At 53.9% G+C, this 14,216-nt stretch overlaps 4 protein-coding genes across 4 annotated transcripts; 1 reads left to right on the top strand and 3 right to left on the bottom strand.

Annotated features, from left to right (window-relative positions):
• Window positions 1-460: 460 nt before the first annotated feature.
• Window positions 461-2,920, bottom strand: BKA58DRAFT_307451 (glyoxal oxidase; the record flags this gene model as incomplete). Its single annotated transcript, XM_046167158.1, has 1 exon — window positions 461-2,920. The coding sequence occupies one exon, from the start codon at window positions 2,918-2,920 to the stop codon at window positions 461-463; it is 2,460 nt and encodes an 819-aa protein (XP_046029146.1).
• Window positions 2,921-7,024: 4,104 nt separating this feature from the next.
• Window positions 7,025-8,693, bottom strand: BKA58DRAFT_93008 (uncharacterized protein). Its single transcript, XM_046176221.1, has one exon. It carries the CDS (start codon window positions 8,417-8,419, stop codon window positions 7,130-7,132), a length of 1,290 nt encoding a protein of 429 aa, XP_046029145.1. The 5' UTR covers window positions 8,420-8,693; the 3' UTR covers window positions 7,025-7,129.
• A 1,856-nt stretch (window positions 8,694-10,549) lies between these two features.
• On the top strand, window positions 10,550-12,594 carry BKA58DRAFT_93025 (major facilitator superfamily domain-containing protein). Its single transcript, XM_046176222.1, has 6 exons — window positions 10,550-10,710; window positions 10,767-11,212; window positions 11,306-11,352; window positions 11,408-11,752; window positions 11,801-11,997; window positions 12,050-12,594. Exons 1-6 carry the CDS (start codon window positions 10,641-10,643, stop codon window positions 12,520-12,522), a joined length of 1,578 nt encoding a protein of 525 aa, XP_046029144.1. The 5' UTR covers window positions 10,550-10,640; the 3' UTR covers window positions 12,523-12,594.
• On the bottom strand, window positions 12,547-13,841 carry BKA58DRAFT_376938 (DNA/pantothenate metabolism flavoprotein). Its single transcript, XM_046169571.1, has one exon. It carries the CDS (start codon window positions 13,809-13,811, stop codon window positions 12,666-12,668), a length of 1,146 nt encoding a protein of 381 aa, XP_046029143.1. The 5' UTR covers window positions 13,812-13,841; the 3' UTR covers window positions 12,547-12,665.
• Between the last annotated feature and the right edge of the window lie 375 nt (window positions 13,842-14,216).

Raw genomic sequence — 14,216 nt, 5'->3', positions numbered from 1 at the left:
CCCTGAAGGCCGACAGCGTCGTCGTGGGTCGCAAGCGCAAGGGCGCGAGTCCTCTTGCCGACTACAGCAAGAGGGCTGGGGTTGAGGATACGGACAGTTCTGGACTTGACTACTAAGTGGGAAGTTTGGGTGTGTGAGCGCGACATTCAAATGTATGCCAGGGGACGACATAGACGAGGGACAGTGTGAGATGTTACTATCATGATTGAATGTAGGCATCTCAGTGTCACCTAATGAACTTCACAAGACACAAACAATCAACGTAGGCAACAAGTGATATCATAACAATTCTTTATTTCTATAGGAGGACATGCATCGCTAATTATTCAATAGCCATCCACCATACCATGACACATGCACGAATGCGGAATGAACACTCAATTCAAGGATGATACAAGGAATATTAGCGCAATTAGCTACATCTTCGTCTCGTCCAATTCCCATCATTCACAGTCCCATTCTACGAAACGTGAACAAACTGTCCCATAGCGGGAACACCATCAACGACAACGTAAATGACGTAAGGACCAGCGGGGGCAACAGCCCGGTTAGGGGGCATGGTGACGGTCAAGCTCTGGGCGGTGGCGCCAGCCTTGAAGCCGGTGTTGTCGAGGAAGATCATGCGGTGACCCATGTGGACAGAGTGAGTAACGAATCCACCGTAGTAGAGCGAGATCTTGACGTTCTTAGCGTTGGCAGGAGCGTTGAACTTGATGTTGAACTTCTGCTGCATCACGAGCTCCTTGGAAGAGATCTGGACGGCTGAAGGACGAGTGGGGTTGCCCTGGAGGTAGGGGGGAGTGTAGATCTCGTTGCGGAACTCGGTGACGTAGGGGTTCTTGGCGTCGGGCTTGAGGATGGGCTGCTCGACGGGGTTGGAGCCGGAGATGAGCAGGGTACCGTCGAGGAGGAGGAGAGCGACACTGTGGTAGAGACGGGCGATGGTGGAGGCAGGGCCAGTGGTGAAGCGCTTGCCCTTGGGCTGGTTGGGGTCGTACAGAAGGACCTCGAGAGCAGGGTCCTGAGCAACACCGAAACCTTGAGCACCCTCTTGAGCACCGTTGACCCAGACGACGGTACCGTCGGGGAGGAGAGTTCCCTCAACCATACCGCGGCCCTCGGGCATGGAGTCCATCTCCCACTCTGGGTCGGCATCGAGAGGCCTGATGCGACCGCAGGACGGGTCAGCAGGAGCAGTGATGTCTTGGTAAGGGCCACCACCGCAGATGATGATGTCGGGGTTGTAGTCGTTGGCAGATGAGAGAGGGAGCATGACGGATCCACCGGTGTTGGGGTAGGTGCGGTAGGAACCGGGAAGGTCGGGCAGAGTGCGAACAACGGCTCCGGTGTCAACCTTGAAGACCTCGGCAGACTTGGAGACTTGGACGAACAGGTTGCCGTCCTTCATCAGGTGCATGAAGGGGTACATGTAGTAGGGCTGGTTCTTGCTGAGAATCTCCATGTTGTAGCTCTTTCCACGGGGAGAACCATCGGCGTTGAGCATCTCGTAGGTAGGGTTGTTGTTCTCAGGCTTTGAGGGGTCGAGGCCGTTCTTGGATCCAGATGCGACAAAGATGGAGTTGTCGGGCATGATCTGGACGGAAGCGTACCAACGGGGAGTGTCGAGCTGGGCACCGGGCTCGTTCCAGGCCTGTCCATCAAGCGAGGCATCTGAGGAAGAGCGCTTGAGGATACGGATACCCCTGAAACCATCACCGACAGTGGGGTCAATGAAGTCGAGAGGAGCGTTACCACCGAGAGAAACGAAGCGGCCATCAGCAAGGAAGATACCACCGGAGCAGAAGGCATTGGTCTTGTAGGCCAAGGGGGTCAGCTTGTCAGTGACAGGGTCCCACTCGGAAGAGTAGGCATACTGGCCGTTGGCGAGCTTGAGTTCAGTGTAGTTCTCGACCTTGTCAAGGAAGACAACCTTGCCGTTGGGCATGAGACCAGCGTGCATAGCAGGGACACCGGAGCGGCCCTTGAGCTGGATGCTACCGGGCTTAGCGGCGCGAGGAGCAGGGCTGGCAGCAGGAGCAGGAACGCTGGGAGCCCTGAGGCAGGGACCGTTCTGGCAACCCTCGCCGCAGTGAGAGGTGGTGTTACCACAGTAGCCGTACATGGAGCAGCAGCTTCCTTGGGCCCAGTTACCGCAGACAGTGTTGCCGAACTTGGCTCCGCAGCTGCCGTCGGTGGTGGCGACGCTGGTAGGCTTGGAAGCGGCGGCAGTCGTGGGCTTACCAAGAACTGGCTCCCCGGAGGTGGTGGACGAAGGAGGACGGCTGCTGACAGGAGCAGGGTTGTTCTTGCCGGGTTGGGTGGCAGCAGTGCCCTTGCATCCGTTCTGGCATCCGTTGGCAGGGAGGCAGTGACCTTCGGTGGTACCGCAGTATCCGTAAGACGAGCAGCAGCCGCCGTAAGCACCGTTGGCATCGCATGTAGCACCGCCAAAGTCCTTTCCGCACCTGCCGTCAGTCCTGGGCGAAGTGGCATCCGAAGTGGCGGCCTTGGTGGGTGCGGGTGCGGCGCTGGAGGCACCGTTGTCACAGCCAGACAGGCAGCCCTCAGTGCAGTGAGCGGAGGTGCTTCCACACCAGCCGTACTGCGAGCAGCATGTGCCCGAGTAGACGGTGCTCTTGGGGTCGCAGAGAAGGTTGCCGTTAGCAGGACCGCACTTTCCGTCCTGAGAGTACTTGGCCTGTCTCTTCGCAGGAACAACGCGAAGAGATGAGCGAGAGACGAGCTTGGAGTACTCGCTCTTCAGGTCGGGTACGCAGACATCGGAAGAGCTGCAGTGCTGGCCAGTCAGGCAGAGGCTGGCAGGGTCTTGGTGGTCGCAGGTGGGGTTGACCCATTCGAAGTTGATGTTTGCGCTGGCCAGACCGGCGAGGACGCCGAGGCCGAAGAGAGAAGCCTTCATTATGAGGATTCACCTGTGGGAAAGTATTAGAAACGAGTGTGGTAGAAAGAGTGTGTAAGCCAACAGGGTGGCTGTGTAGTCATCCGAGATGTCGTTGTAGAATGCGGATAACAGGGGTATAAGTAGGTGATGAATAGCATGGAGAGTCCAGGGGCGACGGCACAACGGTTATGTATTTGGTTTTTGGCGGGCGGGTAGGATGTCGTCGTGTTGGGGGGTTGGTGTAGCGAAAAAGAAGGCTAACACCAGCATGCACGACGACGTATTTTGGGAAGCGGCTGCGGAGCCCCCGCGCGGTAGCGAAAACATAAGGAAAGTACGTACCTAGCGAAAACAAATTAAGTATTACTAGAAGGTTGCTGTATGGGATCAAGGCAGCTGGAAACGAGTGACAGCGGCCGAGATGTTTTAACGAGTGAGATGCTGAAGGCAGGTAGTTGAGATGCGCCTACAGCGATGGAGGTGAGAAGGATAGAAGCGGGCGCGCCCAGATTCAAGTACCTGAGGCGATGCCGCGTATACGAAGGACGTTCAGCCATGCTAGTCATCGCGTCGGCCATTTGCGACCTGAAAAGGAAAATTCAGGCACACATTGGACGCATCGACCAATAACGGTATTGCTCAGGACAGCCCTAAGGGGCACGAGCGGCAATCTCCACCCTAGCGCAGCCAATGCCAGCTCTGTGCGGCAAGATCATCGCGGGGATTGGCCTCGTCGAGCTTCTATTTCTGGGCGCAGGGATTGGCTCGCATTACACGACAAGAGGGGAGCACGGCAAGCGGCACGCGCTGGGCCCATTCCGACGACGTGGTGGGGAGCATGGTGCTGGACGGCCACATGTGCCCTCGTAAAAGGTGGAACGCAACAGAGGCACTATTGATAAGGCATACCGAACTCAGGGACTCGGACGCCAACGCAGGATCGTCCTGACAACGTTGTCGCGCTGTCACCAAGCAGACGGAAGAACCAAGCCTTCGCTAGAGCAAGATAAGCTTCAGGAGCTCGCCAGCTGGCGTCGAAGAGATTGCGCCCACGGCTCGCCTGGCTGTCCTCTGGCCCGATGCGGTAACAAGCGACCCCACAGATTCACTCGGCCTGGCTAGCGTGACAGAATTACAACCTGCGTCAGGGGTGAGGTTGGACCAACTCACTGGCAAGACCAAGACATGCACCTGCGCGTTGCATCAAAGAAAACCCTGCGCCGAGCAGCGCTCAAGCAGTGACAACAAACAACAATCTCACGCTGCTGACACCCCCTCAAAAACAACGCTTCCATGGTTTCCGGCGGGCCTTCTCAGACCCTGGCCGCTCCCGTATTCCCACACACACCGGCCATCCTTCTAGCCCATTAGGTGGGCCATCACTATCACCGCCCTGCCGCCAACTCCGGACCCGACACGACGTGACAAGCTTTGGTGACATCCGCGCGGTCGGTTACAAGCAACGACAGGCAACTATGATGCAAGACGATCAATTCTGCCTCTGGCCCGCCCGCGTATCGATTAATGAGCAGTTCGTAAGGAAATTACCTCGTGGCAGATCACGAGAGACGCTCACGCCACCATGCCAATTCCATCGCATCCACCATGCTTCAGGCATCGCGCCTTTTGCTGACTGCCAATGCCGGAACAACACCGACGACGTGAGATTTGACCGATCGCCTTAACTTTCACCAAGGCGTGCAGCCACCCCGCGCCAACCTCCTCCAGCACCGCCACCACCTCCGTCGTCGTCGTCGTCGCCAACACCCCTCTTTTTAAAAATTCCCGACTGTGTGCCGACACCCGAATTCTTCTGTCATGTTCGCGCTCGACGAATGCTTTTTTTCGTGACTTGTAACAGCTCATCAAAACACACTGCAGGGCTAAGTCGGATAGTTGTACCGATTTAGAACGTCTTAAACAGCTTCATGCTTCCTTGTCTTCAACGCCTCGGGCTTTCGTGGCACCGCGTCATTATTCCCGCAAGCCCTGTGGTGTTGGTCGGTAGTTAAGGTGCCTTTCTACCCGCGGCAGCATCGGTTGAGGTAGTCAACAGCCCGTCGTTGATGGGCCCCAAACTATTGAAAGGCTTGCAGCTAGTTTTGAGCTTGCATGAGCTTGCCAACACCACCGCAACTTCTGTCTCGTCGAAACCTCGGACCTCGTGGTTTCCGACTCGTATCGATTGTGGACTATGACGTCTTCTCATTTGAAAAGGAGTAATTATGTGCAGTACGTTGGGCCAAGCGACCAGATGCCGGTGTGGTAATTCAACCCAAAACCCAACGGTCAGCATCACGTGGTCCTTGCATCCTCCTACTACTAATGTCATGATCATGACTAGAGGGTGCAGAAACCAAGACGGTTTTGGTAACTGTTAATTACTAGTCACTGCTCGGTACCCCCGAGGTTTCCAACGTCTACTCTACACTCATGCGAAGCTACACAAATTCAATGGACTTGCTCGCAACTTCCAACTCTTGCTCGTCGCCAGATGAATTGACAACAAAGTTGCATCACTTGATTTCTGCCGCTGTCAACCTATCAAACCATAACGAGATTGAAGTGTGATCGAACTTTAACTTCGACATGTCGCACACAGCCAAGAACGACATTTCAACATCGAAACTCTAGAGCGCGGATTTCTCCGTCTTCGTACGCCAGGAGATGAAGAAAACATGAACATGCATCTGGTCGTTACATTAACACTGGTAATTCGTCTTGAAAGCACATTCTGCGTGCGGTCAGCAAAGATTCCTAGATGCCAGGGTCAAGGTGGTATATCCGAAACAACTGACATCTTCGCCCTGCTGACTTGCAGCTGACATGGACACCAACATGCTCAAGGCGATTGTAGGTGTGTCCGCCACTGTGCGACGGATTGCTAGACGTGGCCAACGCCTATCGTGCCTCCACACCGCCACTTACCATACGAGAGCGCATACTACCATCTCGAAGTTGCGACATCGCATCCACTCCAGCCATCTACAGTCCTGCGCAAGAAGCATCATCTTACCCGAGCGACAACGCCAAACTAACTACCCAGATACCGCACAGCTATAATTATATCCACCGCAACCAGGTCTCAAACCTCACGTCCCACACACAAACAACCCCAAAACCTCAGAAGCCCAGACCGCCCAACCGCCCCCTTCGTGTAACGCTCGCCTACAACCGCTCAGACCTGCATCACGTTACACAACCGGGGCTCTATATCAGTATGGCGACTTCACCGATGCTTTGCAGCACAAAACGCAGCCACGACATCCGCATTTCACTTACCACCAGCTTGATCAGATGTCCACGGCATCGGTCGAGGCGGGCGATGGTGCAACGTTGACAAGGCTGGTATACGGGTTTTACATTGCATACGAGGGCACGGTGGTAGGTGGTGTTAGGGTGTTGGTCGAAGGGGTTTGATGATAGTGGTGGACTGTGTAGATAAGGTTGTAGCAGGGCTATGACGATGTCTTGAGCTGTCATTGTTTTAGTCGGTCGCGAACCCTCACAATCCACTCTACCGTCTGGTTCACTCCACATCCAAATACCCCCTACCTACCTCAACACATCTGCCTTGTCAGTCGTACCCAGGCCACATCACCGCCTCCCACGGCATCCTCGCTTCGCTTACCCCTACTCCCCTACGCGCCTTTTAGACGAATGACCCCGTGGCAACTAGCAACTGGGTCACCGCTCGCCTACCCGCATTCTCACCTCTTACCGGGTGGAGTAGGCGGGAGCGCGCGGCTGTTGTACGCGACTTCGGTAGCAGGTAGGGAAATGGAAAGGTAGGTAGGTAGGGACGCGGGTGCACGAATGTGCAGAAGGGTGTTTAGCGGTGGGAGATATGTCTGTTGGCTTCGAGGTTGAGAGAGTTGGGTAGCGGTATGGATTCGATGGGGTTGTTGGGATGGTACTTCTGTGCAGATATAGAGCACTGAGCGAGAATTGCCGCGTGAAGGTACGAAAGCAATCACAGAGCAAGTAACGGTAGCTAAGGATCTTTTCCATTTTCATTCTAGATGATACATTATACGTTATGATTTAAGGTAGCGTAATCGCCTATATCGTCGTAAGACATGTATACCATAGTGGACAACACCAAAACACCGATCCAACCTTGTTTTGCATGCCGACCAACACTTGGTATCATCCCTAGTAATCTCGCCCATCGTAAACGCCTTGCTTGAACCAAAACAAAAGGAAAAGTAGTGCTCGTGAACAAACTCAATCATCAGTATCACTCTTCCCACAAGTAATCGCCCTGATGAACCCACTCGGTTTCTTCTTCGCAAGCTTCTGTTCGGCATCTCGCCGCCTTGCCCTCGCATTCTCCGCTGCCTCAATCCTAGCGCGCTCCAAACCCTGGTCTTCCTTACTAATGTTCATGCTCTTCTTGACCTTCTTAGGCGTCTCCCGCAGACAGAGACTAGGTCTTGTCGCGTCATTATCGCTTTCGGTGCTGTCCATACTGCCTTTGCCTTCCCGGGGCCGTTCACTGCCTCGACCCTTGGTTTTGCGCCGACCCATCCAGCTCGCCAAACCAGCTCTATCCGCGTCTTCATTGTCGCTGTCCCAGTCGTCCCAGGCGCTGATTGTATTTTCCAGTTTTGTTGTTAGTGTGGTTTGGATTGGGCAGAGGGTGCTGTATTCTGACAAGGCCACGCTGTCGGTGCGCGCGTGTGGATAGGCGGGCTTTGGTAGCAGTGCCGCGTTTGCTAGACTGGAGCGCCGTGTGGAAGAGCGAGAGTGGGTTGCCCATGGTGGTGGTGATGTGGGGGTTATGGGTGGTGAGTTCATTGCAGATCGGGGTAAAGGTGCTTGTTGCGCGATCTGTAGGCGAAGGAATGGCTCGTTGGGGTCTGTGAGGGACGTCTTTCTTCTGGTGCGGATAGGGTCGTTTGAGAATGCTTCCAATTCGGGCGGTGGCTGTAGTGTGGAGAGTCGGAATGAGGGGTCTGCAAGGTGCGCTGGTAGTGGGCAGTACGACGTTCGTCGCGATGACGTTGTTGATGTTCGGACGTTGACATCTTCCCCATATGAGTTCTTGCGAAGTTTGATGAGGTCAGTAGAGGCGAAGTTGCGCGAGGCGGGACTGATAGGCGGAGTGGTTTCGCCGCTGGCCGATGGCAGGATGATGGTTCTTGTACAGCTTTCGCAGACTCCAGAGGCATAGGTAATAGGAAGTGTACAGGTCTTGCAGATAGCCACTGTAGTCGAGACCGTTGCTGTATGGCCGCGTCTTCTGAAGTCGAAGCTTGGTACTGTCGGCGAAACATCGTCTGGTTTGGTCCATTTGTTTCTGATTGGAATAACTAGGCGTTGAGGCTGTGGCGGTTGCATAGTCCTCTCTCTCATTCTTGCCGTCTCCACAGCCTGTCTCTCGTACCTGTCCCACATCTCCGCAGTTGTCGCTGGATTTCCTGGTGGTGGTCGGGGATCCATGAAAGGTGATGGATTGCTTGCTAGGGCTGGAGACTTCTGGGACGCGAGTCTGGCCACGGTCGACTTAGCCATAAAAGGACTATGTTTCAGTACTGAATATGGTGAGGGGGATCGCGTGAGAGAATGGAGGTAATGGGCCTATTGGTGCGAAGAAACTTTGGTAAGAGTCTGGGTCCGCAGACGATATATACCTGTGCAAGTCCGGGGTACCGGGGTCAAGCGGTGAGACAGGGTGTTGATCAGGTTATAAGTTTATTCCAAACAAGTCACCATGCTTTGGCGGTGGCGGGGATACACTCCGATAGAGAGACTTTGGTGTAGGCTAGGATCAAGCGTCACGTTGCGCCGCATCCGCGGATTTGACAGCGCTGTACGATATTGATCTTCGGTCGATGAGCGTGCAGTAGCAGTGAGATCTCCGCGTCTCTTTGGCTGTTTAGCGGGAATGCGATATGTGCTTAGTCCAATAGGCGCCACGCCGTGCAACGAAAGGCGTCACCGTGGTCCCGATGGGGCAGGGTTCATGGGCGAAAAGCAAAGACGCAAGGAAGCACTGTCTTGTCAGCACGCGATGGCGTCTGTCTAGAAACGCTCTAAAACGCTGCAGATATGCCTGTGCATGCGGGATGCTTTGCAGCGCGCATTGATGGCTCTGCTGATCCTCTTGACGGACGCCATGGGGAATCGGAACAAATGCAGTATATCCTCCGCTAGCGAAGAAGTCGTGTCATCCAGACTCATTTGTGTGGTCGTAGACATGGCCGTGGGGTATTGTATTAGATCTCGTTCTTGTCGTACGGCGTCATTGAAATGTAACTCCATGTTCATTCTGAGACCCTTCATTGTTCGAGGGAAGAAGAAAAGACCGCACATGATTCGTGTCGCAATCTGGAGAAAACGATATGGCGAAGATAAGTTTACAGCTTCATGACGAGTGGTCGCGCAAGCTGAGACGTTGTGGCGCAAGAAAAACGAGTTGTCGCGTCAGATAAAGCCATAGATGTGAAGGTCAGCGTCATCAGAGAAGACGAACCTCCACACTGAAATCCATCACTCGCCATATGGTCCATCTATACTGCCAGTCGGTGTCATGTTCTGCGATGTGTCCAACGTTGCATTTCGGAAGCATAGCTCGGCTTCCGTCCAGATTCGTGTCGTCGAGCGTCTGAGCACTGGCCGCGCGACCACCACCTCAGCTATGTGATTTGATAACGTGAGCGGTAGAAGCCGGATCAATCCACTGTGATGTGCTAGTTAAGATACCTGGGTGGAGGTGTTGATGTTGTGGTTCCAAGGTCGAAGCCCCCGCGGCCTTCACGCTGGTAGGCTTGGCGCGACGATTAGCGAGGCGGGACGGGATGGCGCCGCAACAACAAAGAAGCACGGCTTCTTCAGCGTCACTAAAGTGATCGATAAGTCTCCGACATGACGCAAGCCTCCATTCGTCGCGCGGTGGGGATGCCTTAGCTCAGACCTCGGGGAATCTCCATCCGCGGTAACATGGAGAATGTTTGACTCGTCCTGAGGTCGTCTTATGGAAGACAGGCGCAGCAGAGTAAGGGCTTTCAAAGGTTGACAAAGCGAATAGATGAGCGCATAGCGACGCAATCTCACGAAGTCGAGATTACTACCGATCGTGTGTATGACAGGGACTGGCAACCTTCCAAAGTTGGTTGTTGACACCACAATCGGCATTCACATTACCATCGACTGATCCACGCAACGGGATCGTGGCAGTCGGCAGTCGAAGCACGAATATACACTACTGCCATTCACTCCGGCATCTCCCATGGCACTTGAATGTTTCTTTTGTAGAGAAGGGCCTTCAGAATCGAGTCTGGCCGTCGATCATGGTGGGCACGGGATCGCGACCGGCCCCGCATGCCCCGGTACTGCATGAACGTCCACCATGTCAGCATCAGACAGACCCCATACCCATATTAGCCATCTCCAGTCAGCCAACCAAATAAGCAAGCATGGAGACACAACCGCATCTGTACATCAACAAATTTGGCGCCTGCTGCGCGTGAGAACCTTGGAAAGTTTCCTGGTTGACTAGTCTGCGCCTGTAATCTTGCCTTGCACGGAACTCCGTAAGCCCTACATAGCATGCGTCCGACCACATGTCAACAATATTTACCTGCCGCCGGGTGCTTCCCATGTCGCCCATGAAAGACAGGACTAAAAGCGATAGCGACGCACCTGCTTGGTCCTGGTTCTGAATGGCAGTTTCCTACCCGAAGTAAAGGATCCCAAGGTCGAGATTACTGCTGGTTCCAAGGCCCTTGACATCATGATGGGTGTCCATTTCACCAGCCTGAGGGCTCTGGATCGTACTGACGGTACGGTGGTGTTGCAACAAGGTACGGTGATGCTCGTTTTTGTCCGTTTGAATGCGGAGCTAATTCGGCGCGTGTAGCTGGGTATGGTGAAAGTGCGCCAGCGGACATCGTCCTCTTCCCACAACCCTCGCCAAACGATCCTAATGACCCGCTCCGATGGCCACGATGGAAGAAACATGTCGCATTCGCTTCGGTGTGCGCTTTTACTTTCTTGACAAACTATTCGATCGCAGGCTTAGCGCCAGCATTCCATATTCTCTCGATCGAGTTTGATAAGCCGATGGACGAGACTGCGCATCTCCTCTTATACCCCGTCTTGGTCTTGGGCGTTTTCAATTTCTTCTGGGTACCGATGGCCAATCATTTCGGGAAACGACCGGTTTTCGTGTTCGCCAGTGCCCTGCTATGCGCATGCTGCGTCTGGGGCGCCATGGCGAATTCGTTCAAGAGTCTTTTGTGGAGTAACATCGTCGCCGCGTTCGCAGGGTCTTCGACAGAAGCTTTGGGTGCTGCAATAGTCAACGTGGGTAATTCTGTACTACTTGCTTATATCCAAACCCCATCAGAGGGCACGGGCTGAGCGATCTTGACCGACGAGCTGACTGAATTTTCCAAGGACCTGTTCTTCCTGCATGAACGAGGCAGCAAAATGGGTATCTATATGTGAGCATATATTCTCTTCCTATGGGCCCTTCTCAGTGCGCTGACTGTGCGCAAGGAACGCGATAGCGGGTGGTAATACGGTGGGACCATTGGTCTGCGGCTTCATCGCGACGAACCTCAGCTGGCGATGGCACAAGTGGATTGCTGCAATTCTGACCGCGCTCAACTTCCTCACGATACTTCTTTTAGTCCCTGAGACAAGATACACGCGTGAGCATATCAAAGGCGCCGGTGTGGCCATCTGCCCTTCAAACGATAAGATCGTCATGGCGGAAGAGAAACATCTCCGGCCAAAATCGAGTAATCGCATCCTACACCAGGAGGCAAAGAACACATGGAGGCAGGAGCTGAGCCTGTGGAGTGGCGTCTCGGAGACGAGTCTGGTGAAGCTGTTTATACGGTATGTCACAGTCGAGCTGGGCGGGGTTCTGATGCTAACGTCTAGCAGACCGTGGCCGATGATTGTGTATCCTGCGGTCATATACGCGTTTCTCTGCTACTCCATCTCCCTGGTCATTACTATCGCAGTCAACATTCTCAACCCGTTCGTGCTGCAAGCACCTCCGTACAATTGGAGCGCACAGATTAACGGCCTGATCAACATCCCAGGCATTTTGGGCAACGTGATCGGGGCTTGGGCAGGAGGTAAGTCATAATGGAGCACCACGTAGCCAAGAAACGTGCTGACTGAATGCAGGTGACCTCGTGGACATGTGGTGTAGGTGGCAAACAAGGAAAATGCTAGGCATTTACGAGCCAGAAACCCGACTCTACCTGGTGGGCATTCCACTGGTGATCACAACAGCAGGCTGCCTTGTATTCGGCTACGGTGTTCAGAACGCCTTGTCGTGGGTTTCGCTCTTTTTCGGGTACGGCATGATCTCGATGGCGCTCACAGCCATACCAACGATCACTATAGCGTATGTGAGCGACTGCGCATTTCCAGTCAACTCGGACGTACTGCTTCTTGTGAACGGGCTGAAGAACATCGTGGCATTTGGCTTCCTCTTCGGTGTAATCCCTTGGGCCGAAGAGGCAGGTTTTGTCCGAGCTTTCGGTACCCTGGCTGGGGTTTTCGCTGGCATAGTCGGTATCGGTGCTATCTTGTTGGTCATTTGGGGTGCCAGCATACGCCACACTTCGGCACAGTGGAGAGTCATCCTAGAGTGAGCAATGTGATAAAACCAATGTAATGTGTAGATTGAAAGCCTGATGAACACGTGTAAGATGCCGTGCGATCCATTGACCCGTATCGGAATACATGTCGTGAAAGGCAAAGTACAAACAACGCTTGCTCAGTATGTCTGGGATTACTATGCAGACACAGCCTTTGCTTGGGTCTTGTCTATGAGCGTGGTGTGCATCTTCTCAATCTCGGGGATGATAAGAGATTCGATTTCCAGAGAAGGCTCGCCCTGCGGTACCCCTTTCTCTGTAGCAATTGATTCGCTTGCTTGAACGTCCTTCTTGGTCAAGGGATCGGCCAAACCAACAAGTGATGGCATTCCTGACAAGCTCTTCGTTCTACGGCTGGTGGGTACCCGTATCCATTTTTCGTCATCGAAGACAGACACGAACACGACTTCCCATTTCCGAGTGGCCAGTAGATTTCCGATCACGAGATGGTGCGAGTATTTGTTCAGGGCGTATTTAGCTTTGGTAACCAGCAAGGCAGGGTCAGTCTCCAGCTTGAAGCTCACGATCATCGCATCGGGCGCCCAGCCATCCACGAGCTGCTTGAGGAACTTAGGCACCGGCTCAAGATCGATGATCAAACTCTTTCCTTCCGTGCGCGCGGCCGGTGGCTTTACATCTCCCCCACGAGTGCCATTTGGGCCCTGGTGGAACTCTTCGTTGGACTGTATTTTGTGTTCGACCATGCGGTCTTGCGGAACAAAGAAGTCAGACACGGCGGCGGCCAAGTAAAACATGGCTTTCGGCCCAAGTGGACGCATGAGTTGCGCAACCTCGCGCAGATTCCACAGGTACTCGGTGATGGTCACGTAGGACAAGATCAATAGCTTGTTCTCTCGCTTGACCTCCGTGTACTGGCGCAATACGCGCAACATCTGGTCTTGATGCTGTTCATCCACCACTACCTGTCCATTTTCCTCCTTCATGTAGTCCAGGAATGAGCGCGTGTTGTGCGAGTAGTGTCGCGAAAAAGGCAACAGCGAAAACTGTCGGTGCAGGAAAATGACGGCATAGCCATTTTGGAGGAAGTACTCGGCGCTGGTGGCTCCCCGAGTACCGGCTGAGAAGTTGTCGATGTATCGGACTGTCTGCTGCTCTAGAGGCACTGTGGTGCCACCTGAAGTGACAAGCACGACGCGACGGCCTTCATTGGCATGGCGCGTAATGAACTCACGCGCAAGAGTCGTGTTTGTCTGGAGGTCTTTTGGTGGTGGCTCGTTGGCAAAATAGTGGCTTTCAGCCTGTTGTGCGCTCGTATCCGTCATGGTGTCATGATGGGGGTTTTCGGTTGCATCGAAGGAGCTGAGCGAAGTACCGGTATGGCGGGGTAGCTCCGAGCTCACCCGAGGGGCATGCTGAGTAAGGCAGGTACCTAGGTGGCGTCATAGGAAGCTTTTTGATAGAAGCTTCAATCAATATCGTCGTAAATGTATTCCTACTCCATACTGGTTGTTGTTATGCTTCCAATTTCTGAAATGCGTCGTTTCCCTAACGAAGCGTCCTGCGGCTGTTCAGTGCTCGCGATTCACCCAGCTCGGTACTTACCTGAGTGCAAGCTCGCAAGAACTTCACTGTACCCTCGTCTTCGTCATTTTCATACGACAGGTGTTATCCTATGACGAACGCGAACGGCGACAATACAGATATTCCTAAAAACCTGCCCAGGCAGG

The sequence above is a fragment of the Alternaria rosae genome (assembly GCF_020736505.1).
Source record: "Alternaria rosae strain MPI-PUGE-AT-0040 chromosome Unknown BKA58scaffold_2, whole genome shotgun sequence".
Lineage (NCBI taxonomy): Eukaryota > Fungi > Ascomycota > Dothideomycetes > Pleosporales > Pleosporaceae > Alternaria > Alternaria rosae.
This window is presented reverse-complemented; position numbering and strand designations above follow the sequence as displayed.